We start from the raw sequence: 14,458 nt of genomic DNA on the forward strand, positions 1-14,458 counted from the left end.
TAGACTCTATAGGATTTTTTTTAATGTACCATTTCTTAAAACTCTGCAGTGCCTCCATCCTTAGATTCATATTACAGCATCACTTAATATATTTACATGCCTCCAATACCTGAGGTCCCCCCCCTGCCCTGCTGCCATTTGCCACAAGACAGATGAAGGCCAAGTATCTGCCTGGTGACGCTGCCCCTGAAACAATTTAACCTTGTAGCAGGGATGGGCAACCTGTGGTCCTCCAGTTGTTGTTAAACTCCAATTCCCATCAACCCTGGGCAGCATGGCCAATGATCAAGGAAGAAGGGAGCTGGAGTCCAGCAACAACTCAGGGGGAAACAGTTTTCCCTGCCCCACCTTAAGTGAAATACCATCACAGAAGGGGAGGGGTCAGGAGAGAGAAGAACCCTCTGATGTTTTCTGATTGGTTAAAAAAAATAACATCCCTGATAAACAGCCACATGGAGACAAGTGGTGGCATGACATCTATTCCCATGAGCAAAGCTAGAAACGCTTCATCTGTCGGCGTTCCTGCCGACGCTGTTTCTTTTCGTTGGGCTCCTGGTTGGTAGCTGAAGAGTCTGCAGTGAGCCAAGGACCCAGAATGTTAACCCAGAGGAGATAAAGTGCTCGACCTGGAGCCTGCAAAAAATAAAATAAAAAATTATAGACCCTCCATGTACGTGGCAACCCAAGTTACCAAAAAACAAAGCACAGCTGAGTGTCAGCAAAAAGGCTTGGTGGATTTTACAGGACACTGAATCAAGCCCATTCATTTATAACTATTTTATTCCAATCTCAAAACAGGAAGATTTGATTCCACCTTTTTTTATTCTTCAGTGGGTAATTCTCAACTTCTTCAACATGACTGAGAATCCTGACATTAACTGTCATGTCTGAAAATTATCCCTTATTCTCTATAGGACAGTATCGGAAGGATACTGATCCAACATATGTCCCCTCCATCAGAATCTGGAAGAACACTGTGACTTTATTCAAACATCTTTTACAGTCTTTTCCCAATTATTCATTTGCAAGACAGAATGATGAAAATGTTAACTGAGTAAAAGTTACACAATTTTTTTCTTTCAGGTAGGTGTTGGCTGGGAAAGATTACACATAGACACAGACTTGGGATCTGCAGACATGCTTGGAAAAGTAAATTAGGGATTCAATGTGTACCAAGCAACTGAGCTAGGCAGACTTACCAAGAGCCAGAAGTACCACACGTAGAGAGAAAAACAGCTGAGCACTTGGATAATGGCTGTAAGTAAGATCACATCCTTCAGGTGCCTGAGGATAAATTTTAAAAGTAGGTGTTTATTGGTTCGGAGTACAAAAAGCCTTGCCTAGCCAGGTGGTTCCCAAAACCTTCTACTCAAGGGAAGTCAAGGACTAAGAGAAAGAGCTACAAATGATCATCCTCGCTCTAGAGTCTGATTGGAGGAGGGTGCCTGGATGAAGGGGCTGCATCAAGTAGAAAAGGGGGAGGGTTGTTCCAGAAATAGCCAGGTGAAAGACCACAAGAACCATGGCTCCAGGTTGATGCTGATGGGCAAGGAATTCTGGACAAGGTCTACTCATCTGTTTTATAGGGATAACAATTCCACAACTTTTCTGCTTGCTAAGGAGCAAAAGGCTGCAATGCCTTTCGCATTTGGCTGCTCCTGTCAGCTTTTCTTCTCCAAGCACTGCAAGATCCTTTCAACAGCCACTCTGTTTTGCTCTCTTTTTCAATCCCCTCTTTCAAGTCTAGTGATGCCCCTGATACCAAAAGCACCCAGGCAATGAAGAAAGCTAATATTTTCCGAGATTAGCCAAGGAATGTGCGATCTTCATGTTCAAAGAAATCAATATCCTACATCAACATAAATCCCAGTTCCAAATTTAGAATAGTATATACTTTCAGAGATATATCTCAAGCATCGCAAAGTACACCGCCAAAATTCAGATATCTAAAGCTACTTGGGACCAACTGGGATTACAGAGGGCAGAAAACACAAGGAGTGAGGGGTAACATGGAACCACAAAGTGGAAAACTGCCAGGGAAAACAGTTTAGGGAAAACTGACAAGGGTGAGCACAGGAACCCCTAATAACTGGGAGCCTATACCAACCTCCTCTAGCTGAGAGCACACAAGAGAAAGGGCCCCTCCCACCCCAGTTTCTCAAGAAAAAAGCTGGGGAGAAAAGCTTTGAGAAGCGACCAATGGCTCCCCAAAGACACTGGTGCCTTTTTATATGATTCCTGCTCAGGGGTGAAGGAGATCTGTGTATGCACTCAGGCAGCAGGTCCTGCTCACCTGGACTTGAGTAGTGTAGACACTCACTCTGCCATCCCCTGCTCCATATTCAGGTCAATTCCACCATCTGCAAGGCTGCCGTCGTCAGCGAAAGAAGGCTTTGCCATGGAACTCATGGAGCGGTAACTGGCCCCATAGATCATCAAGCTGAACACCAAGGCAACCTACAAGAAGAACACAAAGATCAGCCAGGCAAAGCCACCCAGATGTTGGGGGACTCCAGCTCTCATCATCCCTGAGTGTTGGCCAGGCTGGCTGGAGCTGCTGGGAGTCCAAAAAAATCTGGAGGGCCACAGGTTAGCCAGTCCTGAGCTAGAGCATTTGGGTTTTTTTAGAGGGATAGAATTTTAGAGCTGGGAGGAACCCCGGAGGTTGTTCATACAGCAATCTTTCAACTACAGCATCCCTAACAGATGGCTGCCCAGCCTCTGATTAGCATAGAAAAGGGGGGGGGGAATGGGGCAAGGGGAAGAGGAGGCAATGATAAAAGGTTTATTAAATTATGTATAGCATGAAGAAAGGGGGGAGAGAGATGATTTATTTTCCTGCTCTCCTATTACAAGCACTTTGGCTCATCCAAGGAAACTGATTAGCAGAAGATTCTGGACAAACAAAGTACTTCTTCACACAATGCACAATCACACTGCAGAAAATGTAACATCACAAGATGTAATGATGCCCGCTAGCTTAGACGGCTTTAGAAAGGAGATTGAGTCTGCATTCCTGTACCCACTTTCCTGGCAGTAAGGCCTGTTGAACTCAACTTGACTTACTTTTCAGCAGACCTGTACAACAAGATTGTGTTGTTACGGCAAGCTCATGTAGGATTGGTCTACTGATGGTTATATAGAACCTCCAGATTCAGATGCAGTATGTCACAGAATACCAGCTACCGGGGGGGGGAGGCAGTGGGAGAGGGCTCTGGTCTTTAAGCCCTACTTGAGACTTCCTGGAGGGAAGGGCTCTACTTTTGTTCTCCCAAAGAGGTATGGGCTGTAAGTGAGTGGCAGAGCACATGCTTTGCATGCAGAAGGCCCCAGATTCCTCTCCTGGTCAGGCCGGGAAAGACTCCTGTCTGAAATCCTGGGAAGCTGCTGCCAGTCACTATAAGCAATACTCAGCTAAATGGATCAATGTTTCTGATTTGGTATATGGCAGCATCCTAGGGTGACAAGCCACTGTTTTAACCAAGCTGGTACAGATTCCTTTCTGTTCAGGGAGGAAGGGGCCAGGAAACCACAGGGTTTTGGATGGCATTTCCCTGAATAGATGGTTATTTATACATCAGAGTATATCATCTTTTCCCAAGATGGAGCCCTCCAGATGTTTAGACTACGGGTTCCATCATCCCTGACCCAGTAGCTGGAGCTGATGAGAGGTGTAGTCCAAACCACCTGGAAGGCACCAGCTTGGAAAAGGCTGAGGCTGGTGTTTATGTATAGTTGATATTTCACAACATAAAGCAACTGCATCGGCTGCGACTATGCAGGACTCACCCAGGTCCAGGCAGTGGCTGTTGCGTAGAAGACCACAACGTTTATAATTCCATAAATGGCCTGAAATGTAGAGAAGCAAAAAAAAGTCAGAAGCCAAGTAAAAAGGGATGAAGAGAACATACATAGAATAGTTTTTAATCTCCTTGTAAAAAAAAAAAGTGAACCTGGTATAAATATTTCCAGTGGCACTGACAGCACCACCCAGATACAAGAGGAAGGCAGCAAAATACTTGGGAGAACCCCAAGGTTTGCAGAAGCACACATGTACAAATAATTAGGAAAACAAAGCTCTATGGGGAGGGGGAATTATCAAAGCAATCCAATAAGTGTCATGTGTGCTCAGTAGCTATATAATACTGACTGCCGGGGGAGGGGTAAGAGAGACAACAGGGGGAGAGGAAAGGGGGAATGGCACAGAGGGAACCCTAAACACGGAGCACTCCACACTACAACATTATATTGTAGGTCTGGTCCCGCTGGTCTGGCCTATATCTGAAAGAAGCCACCCTGTTGAAACCCAAACCCACCTTTCCATCTTCAGACACAGCAGTTTATGAGGTGACAACTTCATTCTAAGTTTCTTTCCTTTCAGACAGATAAAGACACAGGTGTCCTGTTGCTATTGATAGCCAAAGGGTGTTTTTTAAAAGAAGAAGAAGAAAAAGAAGATGATAATGAAGAAGAGAGAGAGAGAGAGAGAGAAAGAGAGAGAGAGAGAGAGAGAGAGAGAGAGAGAGGAAAGAAAGAAAGAAAGAAAGAAAGGAAGGAAGGAAGGAAGGAAGAAGGAAGGAAGGAAGGAAGGAAGGAAGGAAGGAAGGAAGGAAGGAAGGAAGGAAGGAAGGAAGGAAGGAAGGAAGGAAGGCAAAGGCCTAGAGTAGTTGCTTTGGAACAACTCAGTAGTTGGACAGGATCTGGATTTTTTTTATCCTGATCTTTCTTCAAGGAGCTCAGGACAGCACATAGATTCTGCCTTCCTCCATCCTATTTTATCCCCACAACAACTCTGTGAAATGGGCAAGGCACTGTTTCTTAACCTATCCTAGGATCAACTCAGTGATCTTTGTGACTGCGGGCAGGGCCGGCGCCAAACGGTGGCCAAGTCGGGCCCTGGCCAAGGGCCCCTGTGGCCCAGAGGGGCCCCTCATTAGGGTGGAACCCTGCCGCGGATCACAGGGAGGGAGCTTCCAGGCCACCTGCCCGTTCACTCGCTCCAACTACCTCTCTCCTGTCTTCTGCTGCTGCGCATGCCGGGCTGCCATCAACCAAGATGGTGGCGGAGGCTTCTTTAAGGGTCTGATACCACTACTGCCATCTTGGTTGATGGCAGGCATGTACGCTCACGTAGCACAGCAGCAGAAGACAAGAGAGAAGTAAGTGGAACAGGCAGGAGCCCAAGGGCCCAGTCATACCTGGTGCTGGCCCTGACTGCGGGTGTTAAAAACAATGCTTTGAACATCATGTGCATTAAAAAACAATGGCAGCTGCGGGGTGCCTAAGCAAAACTGTAACATGCAAAGATGCATTTGGTTTGTTTGTTTTTTATTATTTACCCCTCTGCCCTAGTTCCACCCTAAGTCCCACTTGCAAAGTTGTAAATTGCCCTTGGAAAGGAGCTCTTATTGACATCATCAACAGCTTGTCTCCAATAACAAACAGCAGCTTTAAGGCAGCGGGTAGGCGGGTTTGTTGGGACAGCAGCACAAGGCAAAGGTGTTAAAACCCATCTCCCCACAGCCCTAAGTGGGTTTGGCCCCTGCCCTCTGGCTGCTATTTACAGTAATAAAAAGGTGCATGCTGAACTTGTAGTTTAGTGATCTAGCTTCATACAAACTTCTCTAACTAAACGCTCACACTCAAAGCAGAAGCTCTTTTGGAGGCTAATTATCCTTTCCATAGAGAAACTGAGCTGCCAATCAGAAGGAAAAAGAGACTGGCTTTTTCAACACCTTTCCAGGCCCTTCAACACCGCATTACATAGGGCAGGGCTGGTTCAGTGGCCCAAATCCAGAGCTCACTCATATAATTTGTGCTCCTGTACCTCCTCAACCCTACCACTTTATATGGGGAGTACAAGGGAGTTAGAAGTGGTACCTCACCACTTGCAGCATGTAAGGGGCACTGTCACTCCCTTGAGCCTTGCCCAAAGTAAAGAAGAAGAAAAAGATGCCTCAGGAACCTCTGGAGCCTCCTATCACTTTGTACAGAGCGACTGACAAGCCAGAAGTTGCACCCTACCTTCTAAAACCATCAGGTGAGGCATTGTTCCCAACCCAGCAAGTACACTACATGAAGAGCAGGATGCCTCAGTGATAACACAAAGACCTCAGGGGCATGCGGGGAAGATTTTTTTTGGGGGGGAGGGATTTCAAAAGCAACACCTCACACAATGCCAGGGTCAAGCATAGCACTGCTTCCAATTTCCTCTGCATTATCAGAGAGGTTTCTAAGGCATCCTATCGCTTCACACCAGGGCGCACCTATTAAGTTGGAAGACATGCCTCAGTGAGTACCAGTGATGGATGTGGTACCACTTGCAATGTGGGTGGAGAACCACTGACATCTGCAGGGCCACAGGACAACTTCCATCATCCCTGACCACTGGCAATGCTGGCTGGGGCAAATGGGAGTTGGAGTTCAATAGCAGGTTCCCTATCCCTGGGCTAGACTCTCCACAGCAACAGTGACATCACGCTGAAGGATCTGACTCCCAAGCAGCTTGGAAAGAAAAGATCTACACTCTACTCACAATATTGGATAAATTGCCCAGCCCTGAAGAAGGCGCTATTGGATGAAACCGATTAGGAACAGTTGGCTGGGCCAAGGAAGTGATTAATGCCTCTTTACGAGAGGGAGTGGTCCCTGGCTGTCTGAAAGAGGCGGCAGTGAGACCACTCCTGAAAAAACCTTCCTTGGACCCAGAGGATGTCAGCAGCTACAGACCAGTAGCCAATGTTCCGTTCCTGGGCAAGATCCTGGAACATGTGGTTGCTGACCAGCTCCAGGCGCTATTGGATGAAACCGATTATCTAGATCCATTTCAATCGGGGTTCAGGCCTGGTTTTGGCACTGAGACTGCCTTGGTCGCCCTGTTTGATGACCTATGTCGGGAGAGAGACAGAGGGAGTGTAACTCTGTTGATTCTCCTTGACCTCTCAGCGGCTTTTGATACCATTGACCATGGTATCCTTCTGGAGAGGCTTGCGGAGTTGGGAGTTGGAGGCACTGCGTGGCAGTGGTTCCGCTCCTACTTGGCAGGCCGTCTCCAGAAGATAGTGCTTGGGGAACATTGCTCGACACCGTGGGTTCTCCAATATGGGGTCCCGCAGGGTTCGGTTTTGTCTCCCATGCTTTTTAACATCTATATGAAGCCGTTGGGTGCGGTCATCAGGAGTTTTGGAGTGCGTTGTCACCAGTACGCTGATGACACGCAGCTCTACTTCTCCTTTTCATCTTCCTCAGGTGAGGCAGTCAATGTGCTGAACCGTTGCCTGGACGCGACAATGGACTGGATGAGAACTAACAAACTGAGACTCAATCCTGATAAGACTGAGATGCTGTTGGTGGATGGTTTTTCCAATCAGATGGTGGATACATATCCTGTCCTGGATGGGGTTACACTCCCCCTAAAGGAACAGGTTCGTAGTCTGGGAGTCGTTCTAGACTCTTCCCTGTCACTTGAGGCTCATGTAGCCTCGGTGGCACGGAATGCGTTCTACCAACTTCGATTGGTAGCCCAGCTACGTCCCTACCTGAGTAAGGAGGATCTTACATCAGTAGTACATGCTCTGGTAACCTCACGTTTGGATTACTGTAATGCGCTCTACGTAGGGCTACCTCTGAAGACGGTTCGGAAGCTACAGCTGGTGCAAAATGCGGCAGCCAGACTGCTAACAAGAACAAAGCGGTCTGACCATATAACACCTGTTTTGGCCCGCTTGCACTGGCTTCCAATACGCTTCCGGGCCAAATTCAAAGTGTTGGTATTAACCTATAAAGCCTTATACGGTGCGGGACCTCGATATCTGTCAGAACACCTCTCCCGCTATGAACCGGCTCGTACACTACGAAGGCCCTCCTCCGGGTCCCGACTCATAGGGAGGCCCGGAGGGCAGTGACAAGATCAAGGGCCTTCTCAGTGGTGGCCCCTGAACTATGGAATACTCTCCCCGAGGAGGTTCGCCTGGCGCCGACACTATCATCCTTTCGGCGCCAGGTTAAAACCTTTCTCTATTCCGAGGCATTTTAATTTTTTGTTAATGATTGTAATGTTTGTAATTTGATTTTAGCCTTTGCTGTTTTTAGATTGTGAAATCTGATTTTAGACTGATGTTTTTGTATTATATTGTATTTTATTGTATCTATGTTCACCGCCCAGAGAGCTATTGCTAGTCGGGCGATATATAAGTTTTAAAAATAAATAAATATAAATAATAAAAGAAAAATTAAAGCCAAAGCAGGCAAATTATTCAGCACAAAAGGTTTTTCAGAATGGCATATGCTTCCTGCCCAAAATATCCAGACCGGCCTTGTTCATCATATAGAATCCATACTATCAAAGTACTGTGCACTCACATTAGCTCCCAAGATGATCCGCTGATAGAACTTGAGGGTATTTTTGTTTTCTTCAAATATCTGCTTTTTACCTTTGGTTCCCACCTTTCCCTTTGGCTGAAAAAAAAAATAGAAAATAGGGATTAAATCAAGTGATGAATGTGTCACTTCCTTATATGTTTATAAGCACCCAAATTCTGCTAACAGATAGACCTATATGTTTGCTTTAACAAAGGGGGAGGGGCACACACAAACAATAACCACCCAGAACTGGCCTATTATATTGCTGCATATGCCAGTGTCTGCCAAGTTAGGTCTTTTTTTAAAGTTACATTTATTTATTTTTTTGGTCTCTCACAAGAGCTTGGGGGGGTTATTTTCCCCCTCTCACAAAAAGGTGGTGAACTGTTGGTTGAGAGACAGTAACTTGTCCAATTTCAGCTGGATCACCCTGAATCCAAATCCAGCACTCTGACTGCTACATCACACTGAAGATTAGAACCAGCACATCAGCTAAAACTGAAGTGACAGCCTACATTAAGATACCTCCAAGTCAACATAGCACCCAAAGGTCGGGGGTTTCTCCTTTGTTTTAGCAATAACATTGAGAACCCGCAGGACAACTGCACATTTTTGCAATATGTTTGTAAATCTTACTGCCAAGAGTTCCTTGGGATGAGGGATTGATGCTCAACCACTCTGGAAATTGTACCCCTGTGAGGTGAATAAGGGGCCTCCTAACATAGATGGCACCAAATAATAAAAATCAAAATTAAAAATGGCACAGGAAAGAGGAAAATACGCAGAGCAGAAAACGGATCCTGCCATGGGGGTGTAAAAACACACCTACTGTTGCACGCGACTACACTCACTCACGCGAGAACACACTCACTGAAATTAATAGAGTCAACTCCATTGACTTCAATGGGTCTACTCTGAGTATGGCTTGGTCAGGTACAACGCACAATCTTCTTCGCACTCCGATCCTTGCCAGGCATACCCACCCAGCCCCGCGCGCTCAGCTACTTCACTCACCGCCATGGCGGCTTTTAGGCGAGTCCCAACGCCAGGCAGGCAGAAAACCCACCAAGTCAGCACAACAAGACTTCCGGCATAGGGACCTCTACGTCGTCACTCGCGCCAGGCGCAGACAAGAGACGCCTATCCCTAGAAGACTACAACTCCCAGCAAACATCGCGCCGTCGTCATGGAGATCCGGGAAAGCTGAGGTGGGAGGAGCTGACCGAAGGAATGGGGGCGTGGCCTGGCCGTCGAGCTGACCGGGTTTTTCACTTGTTTCTCTTCCTGCACAAGGTCGGGCTGCAGGCGGCGATGGAGATGTGTGACCTGCCTGTGGAGGTAAGGAGGTGTGGTGGGGGAACAGGAAGGAGAGGGGCTGCTGCCAACGATCGCCCCAACTTTGCGAGAAGCTCAGAGAGAGGGCTAGTTCCCCATTCGACACGTGTTGGTGTACTCAGACGTGCCTACCGACATGTGTCCGCGCGAGATTGTTTTCCTCCCACCTGCAACTCGGCTTCACACACTCCCTCGCGTTCATCCCTCGAATGACACAGAATACTTGCCTCGAAATTAGTATTTCCCCTGCCTTTATTATTGATGTATTGATTATTAAGTTAGGAAGCTGCCTTACGCCGTGTCAGAGCACTGGTCCATCTAACTCAGGTTTGACTGGCAGAGTGATGGAATCTGGCACCTTCTACATGTTGTTGTTGCTGTTCGGGTCCGTCCCCCCCCCAGCTTATCTATTATAAACTTTTGTTCAGGGTCTTTCAAAGAAGCAACATTTTTTTTTACAGAAAATTGTATGGAAAAACTGTTCAAGGGAAGTGACTTCATGGTGGCTACAAGGGCCAGCCGTTCATCTCCACGCAGAGTCCTGCAAAGGAAAAGGATGCGTTTCCCCTGAGCTCCACACTTGAAACAGATTCAAATGTGCTGTGGCAGCCTGATTAAGGAACCACTCTGCTGCTTCCCCCACCCCACCCCCGCCAAAATAACTTTTGAACCACCCTGAATCATGCATCCCTGCTACCTGGGGAGTGAACCCCATGGGATACTCTGGCATTGTGCCCCCTGGCCAAAGCTTCATTTTTGCCCAAGGCACTCTCCGATGTGGATGTAAGTGACAAAAGCAAATCCCAAGGATTCAGAGGAGTTGTAAAGATTGTGAGTGCCTTGTGCAAAAGCAAAGTTTTGGGCTGGAGAAGGGCATTTTGAATGGAACAGTGTCCCCCATATAGGAAATCTGTGAGTTGGGGTGCCCCATGGCTAGTTTGGGGTACAAAGGCCGATTCCTTTGTAGTAACAAGAAAAGAATGCAAATTGGAGATGCAAATCCATAATCTCTTATTCATAGGTGTTCTGCTTGAAAAACTGACTGTTTTTAACACCCGCCTCCCCAAATTAGGTGCACTTTGGGTAGACCAAGTTCCCATTGACAGTGAAAAGCAAAAACCCTTGTCACCCATACAAACTAGACATGCTCCAGCAATTAGTGTGCACAGTAAACAGTTCCTGAAATTAAATATCGTTTCAATCAGTGTAGTTGGAGGGTAGAGGGGAATGATTGCCAAAGTCCAGTTTGTAGGAAACTAAGGGTTGTATTCAACGAAGTTCTACTCATGGTAAACCGATTGAAATGAATGAACCTAAGTTAATCATGTTTATTCTCTTCATTTGGTCTGCTCTGAGTAGAACTAGCAATGGTACCACCCCATGGTTTTACGGAAATAAATTGCATTGAACTGAGCTAAGATTAGGAAAAGAGTTGTCACACTGGCAGGGATACGGATAGATTCTAAAATGAAGGGGCAGTGAACCTTCCTGGGGACAAATTCATGTGTTCATCCATTTATTTCCTACCTGCAACCTCTCCCACACCTGGGCTCATTGGAAAAAACGGATCAAGAACCAGATTATATGTGCATCATGCAGCCAGCAGTACCAAGTAGCAATTTCTGAGATAAATTTTAGATGGGTAGCTGCACTAACCAGTTACAGCACAAAAAAAGGTGCCTTGGTGTCCTTTACACCAGCCTTCCCAAACTCTGACCTTCTATCAGCCCCAGCTGGCTGAGGATGATGGGAGTTGTAGTCCAGACATCTGGAGGGCACCAGAATTTGGGAAAACTGCTTTATGGTACCAAGTTTATTGTGGTAGAAGCTTTTATTGATTACAGCCCACTTCACCAGATGCATGAAGTGTAAACCTTGGCAGATATAGAAACATCCTCTGTGTGTGTGTGTCTGTGTATTATGTGCCAACCTGATATAATACTTTATTTATTTGATGAGCTTATGTCACAGTAAAGCTGTTTAACTTGCCACAAAATTCTCTCTCTGAATTTCTTTGATGATACTGACAATTTTTCCACCTGGTGTGATCTTCCAAATATAATTGCTAGGTCTTGCCAGGTTATTCACACTGATGTCTCTCTACTGAACAGGTTATATGGAGAGAAAATGAATAACCTGATTCCATAGGTGAATGGGCTTATATAGTGTTTAGACAATGTGGAACCAGGGAAATTATGGAAGTGTGCCTCTTCTCTTGAGCCAGAGGCAAATGGATTAACCAACTTAGAAGTATCAAGGTCAAGAAACAGCCAATGTGGTTTCCCCTCCTGGATGTTGATCAGCCCCAGCCAGCATGGCCAGTGGTCAGGAATGACAGGAGCTAGAGTCCAACAGAGAGCCAGCGTGGTGTAATGGTTAAGGTGTTGGACTACAACCTGGGAGACCAGGGTTCGAATCTCCACACAGCTCACTGGTGACCTTGGGCCAGTCACTGTCTCTCAGCCTCAGAAGGAGGCAATGGGAAACCACCTCTGAATACCGCTTACCATGAAAGCCCTATTCATAGGGTCGCCATAAGTCGGAATCAACTTGAAGGCAGTCCATTTCCATTTGGAGTCCAACAACATCTGCAGTGTACGATGCTGGCTACATCTGAGGAGTACCTCTAGATTATGAAGCTGATCCGTAAGGAGGAGCATAACCCTATCCAGAACAGTTACTCTCTTAGGCTGCAATCCAATACACACTTACCTGGGAGTAAGTCCCATTGAATCCAATGGAGCTTACTTCTGAGTAGACATGTATTGGATTGCACTGTTAGACAAGCCACCTACTAACAGTACCTGCACCTTGTTTGGGTTGATCTCCAGTGTATTGGCACTTATCCAGTCCATTATTGATTCAAAAGACCAGTTGAGCACTTTCACCTGATCAGTATGTAATGAGAATATAACTGGGTGTCATCAACATATTAATAATATCTCATTTGAAATGCTCAGAGATCCTCTTCCAGTGGCCTTGCAGATGTTAAACAGCACGGGAGTAAGATGAATCTTTGGCGGGGGGGGCACTCCATAACATAACTGCCACAAGGCTGAACAAGTCCCCCTGTGCCAGCGTCTGGAAATGCCCTTCCAAGTAGGAACAGAACCACTGTGGCATAGTGCCTCCAGTCCCCAACCTACAAAGCCTATTGAAAGGATACCACTGTTGGTTTTACTGAAGGCCACTAAGAGGTGCAGGAGAATGAGTGGGATAGCGTCCCCACTCTCTCTCCCAGCAAAGCAGTTTCTGTCCAGGCCTGAAGCGAGATGAAAACAGATCCATGTAATCAGTCTGAAGTGAGTCTGGAGTTCAATGGCCATCACTCACTTGAGAATCTTGCCCAAGAAGGAGATATTAGGGACTGGCCAATCGTTATTATAATCCTCAAGATCCAAAGATGCCTTTTTCAGGAATATCCTCATAACCACTTCTTACAAGGAGGCTAGGATTGCTCTTTCTTGTAAAGAGCAATTCAGCTGGACAGCCTCCTGCTGCTAGATGTTATTAGCCATGATGGGCAATGAATCAGCAAACAAATTGTGGCTGCATCATCTCCAAGCACTATGTCCATATCTGGAGGTCTTAGTAACCAAAATTCATCCAATAAAACACAACCAGACTCCCTAAACTGTACTACAAAATTAGCTGTGTCCAAGTCAAGGAGAATATTAACAGGATGTTTCCCCTTGAAATGTTTAGCAAACATGTCACAGCATGCGTGCAAGGGTTTCTTCGATATTGGCCAAATACTCCATGAAACACCATGCCAATGCTTGAAAAATTAGCCTGTTGCCTGCTTTATACAACTTCCTTTAAAACCTAACTTTGGTAGGAGGTTTTTTCCCCTCCTGTTTAATTAATGTAACTGTGTAGGCTGGCACTTGACCAAAATTTATGATAACATTCCCTCTTTCTAAGTTTGCAAGCCTATTTTAATTTACTGTAAGAAAATTAATGCGCAATTTGGAATCTTTAAGCTTGGAGATCTTTCCTCATATTTTACCATTTGTGTCTTATAAATTGCAGACTGAGGCACTTTCCTTTTCTAGTGCTGTCTGATGTAAACAATCCTTTTTGTTTGTTTGTATAAAACAAGGTGCTATTGCTCATATCTTGATAAAAGTGCCATGGGTACCAGTGCAAAATTGTTGCCATGGGCAGCAAAAAAAAAAAAAAAAGAGGTGACGGTATTCCTTTCTGGTGAGTATTGTCAACAAAAAAGCACTGGATGTAAATATATATATAAAATATGTTGGAACATGTAATTATTATAACAAAATGAGGAGGGAGGCAAAATACTTGACCAATATTTGATCAGTCAATCCATCACATATTTTTTTTTACCAGTCCAATTCCCCACCCTAATCTAAATTGGCTTCTTCATTTTTTATCACTTACTTGAAAGGAGGAGGAGGAGAGCAGATTTGGAAGTAGTTGTGCTCAAAATGTTTTGGAGTGTTTGCTATCAAGTATGAAATTGGATTGTTCACTTTTCTGATAGGGTCAAATTTCTGAAGGGTGGAAGTCATTGTCTACACACACAAAAAAAACAGGTCTTTCTGAATGGGACCTCAAACCACTTCCCAATGAAGGATTTTTATTCAATGTCATGGTCTTATGCATGTGGCGTTCTGTTGTTTGGACCAAGAAGGTTTTGTAGAGGACAATTACATTTTTTAAAAAAATCTATAGACAAAAGCATACCAACAACACAGTTTCAGAGTGGAGCAAGTCTTTAAAACAAAAAGATTATGGA

The 14,458-nt window shown here is 45.5% G+C and overlaps 2 protein-coding genes across 6 annotated transcripts in view; one reads left to right on the forward strand and one right to left on the reverse strand.

The window, feature by feature from the left end:
• On the reverse strand, positions 1–9,492 carry TMEM208 (transmembrane protein 208). Of its 2 annotated transcripts, none has more exons than XM_061593813.1 (6): positions 9,376–9,492; positions 8,362–8,457; positions 3,790–3,849; positions 2,321–2,457; positions 1,200–1,284; positions 1–633 (listed from the first exon to the last, which is right to left on the reverse strand). In XM_061593813.1, exons 1-6 carry the CDS (start codon positions 9,379–9,381, stop codon positions 496–498), a joined length of 522 nt encoding a protein of 173 aa, XP_061449797.1. In that variant the 5' UTR covers positions 9,382–9,492; the 3' UTR covers positions 1–495. The 2 variants fall into 2 exon arrangements, with proteins under 2 accessions (XP_061449797.1, XP_061449796.1); XM_061593812.1 differs by lacking the exon at positions 9,376–9,492 and adding an exon at positions 9,233–9,341.
• LOC133369016 (F-box/LRR-repeat protein 2-like) overlaps positions 9,342–14,458 on the forward strand; it is a 20,110-nt gene continuing 14,993 nt past the window's right edge. For all 4 annotated transcript variants that reach the window (XM_061593801.1, XM_061593802.1, XM_061593804.1 and 1 more), the window contains exon 1: positions 9,342–9,699. In XM_061593801.1, the coding sequence (XP_061449785.1) occupies positions 9,592–9,699 (108 nt within the window). In that variant the 5' untranslated portion in view covers positions 9,342–9,591. The remainder of the gene's footprint in view (positions 9,700–14,458) is intronic.

This window comes from Rhineura floridana, chromosome 13 (assembly GCF_030035675.1).
Source record: "Rhineura floridana isolate rRhiFlo1 chromosome 13, rRhiFlo1.hap2, whole genome shotgun sequence".
Lineage (NCBI taxonomy): Eukaryota > Metazoa > Chordata > Lepidosauria > Squamata > Rhineuridae > Rhineura > Rhineura floridana.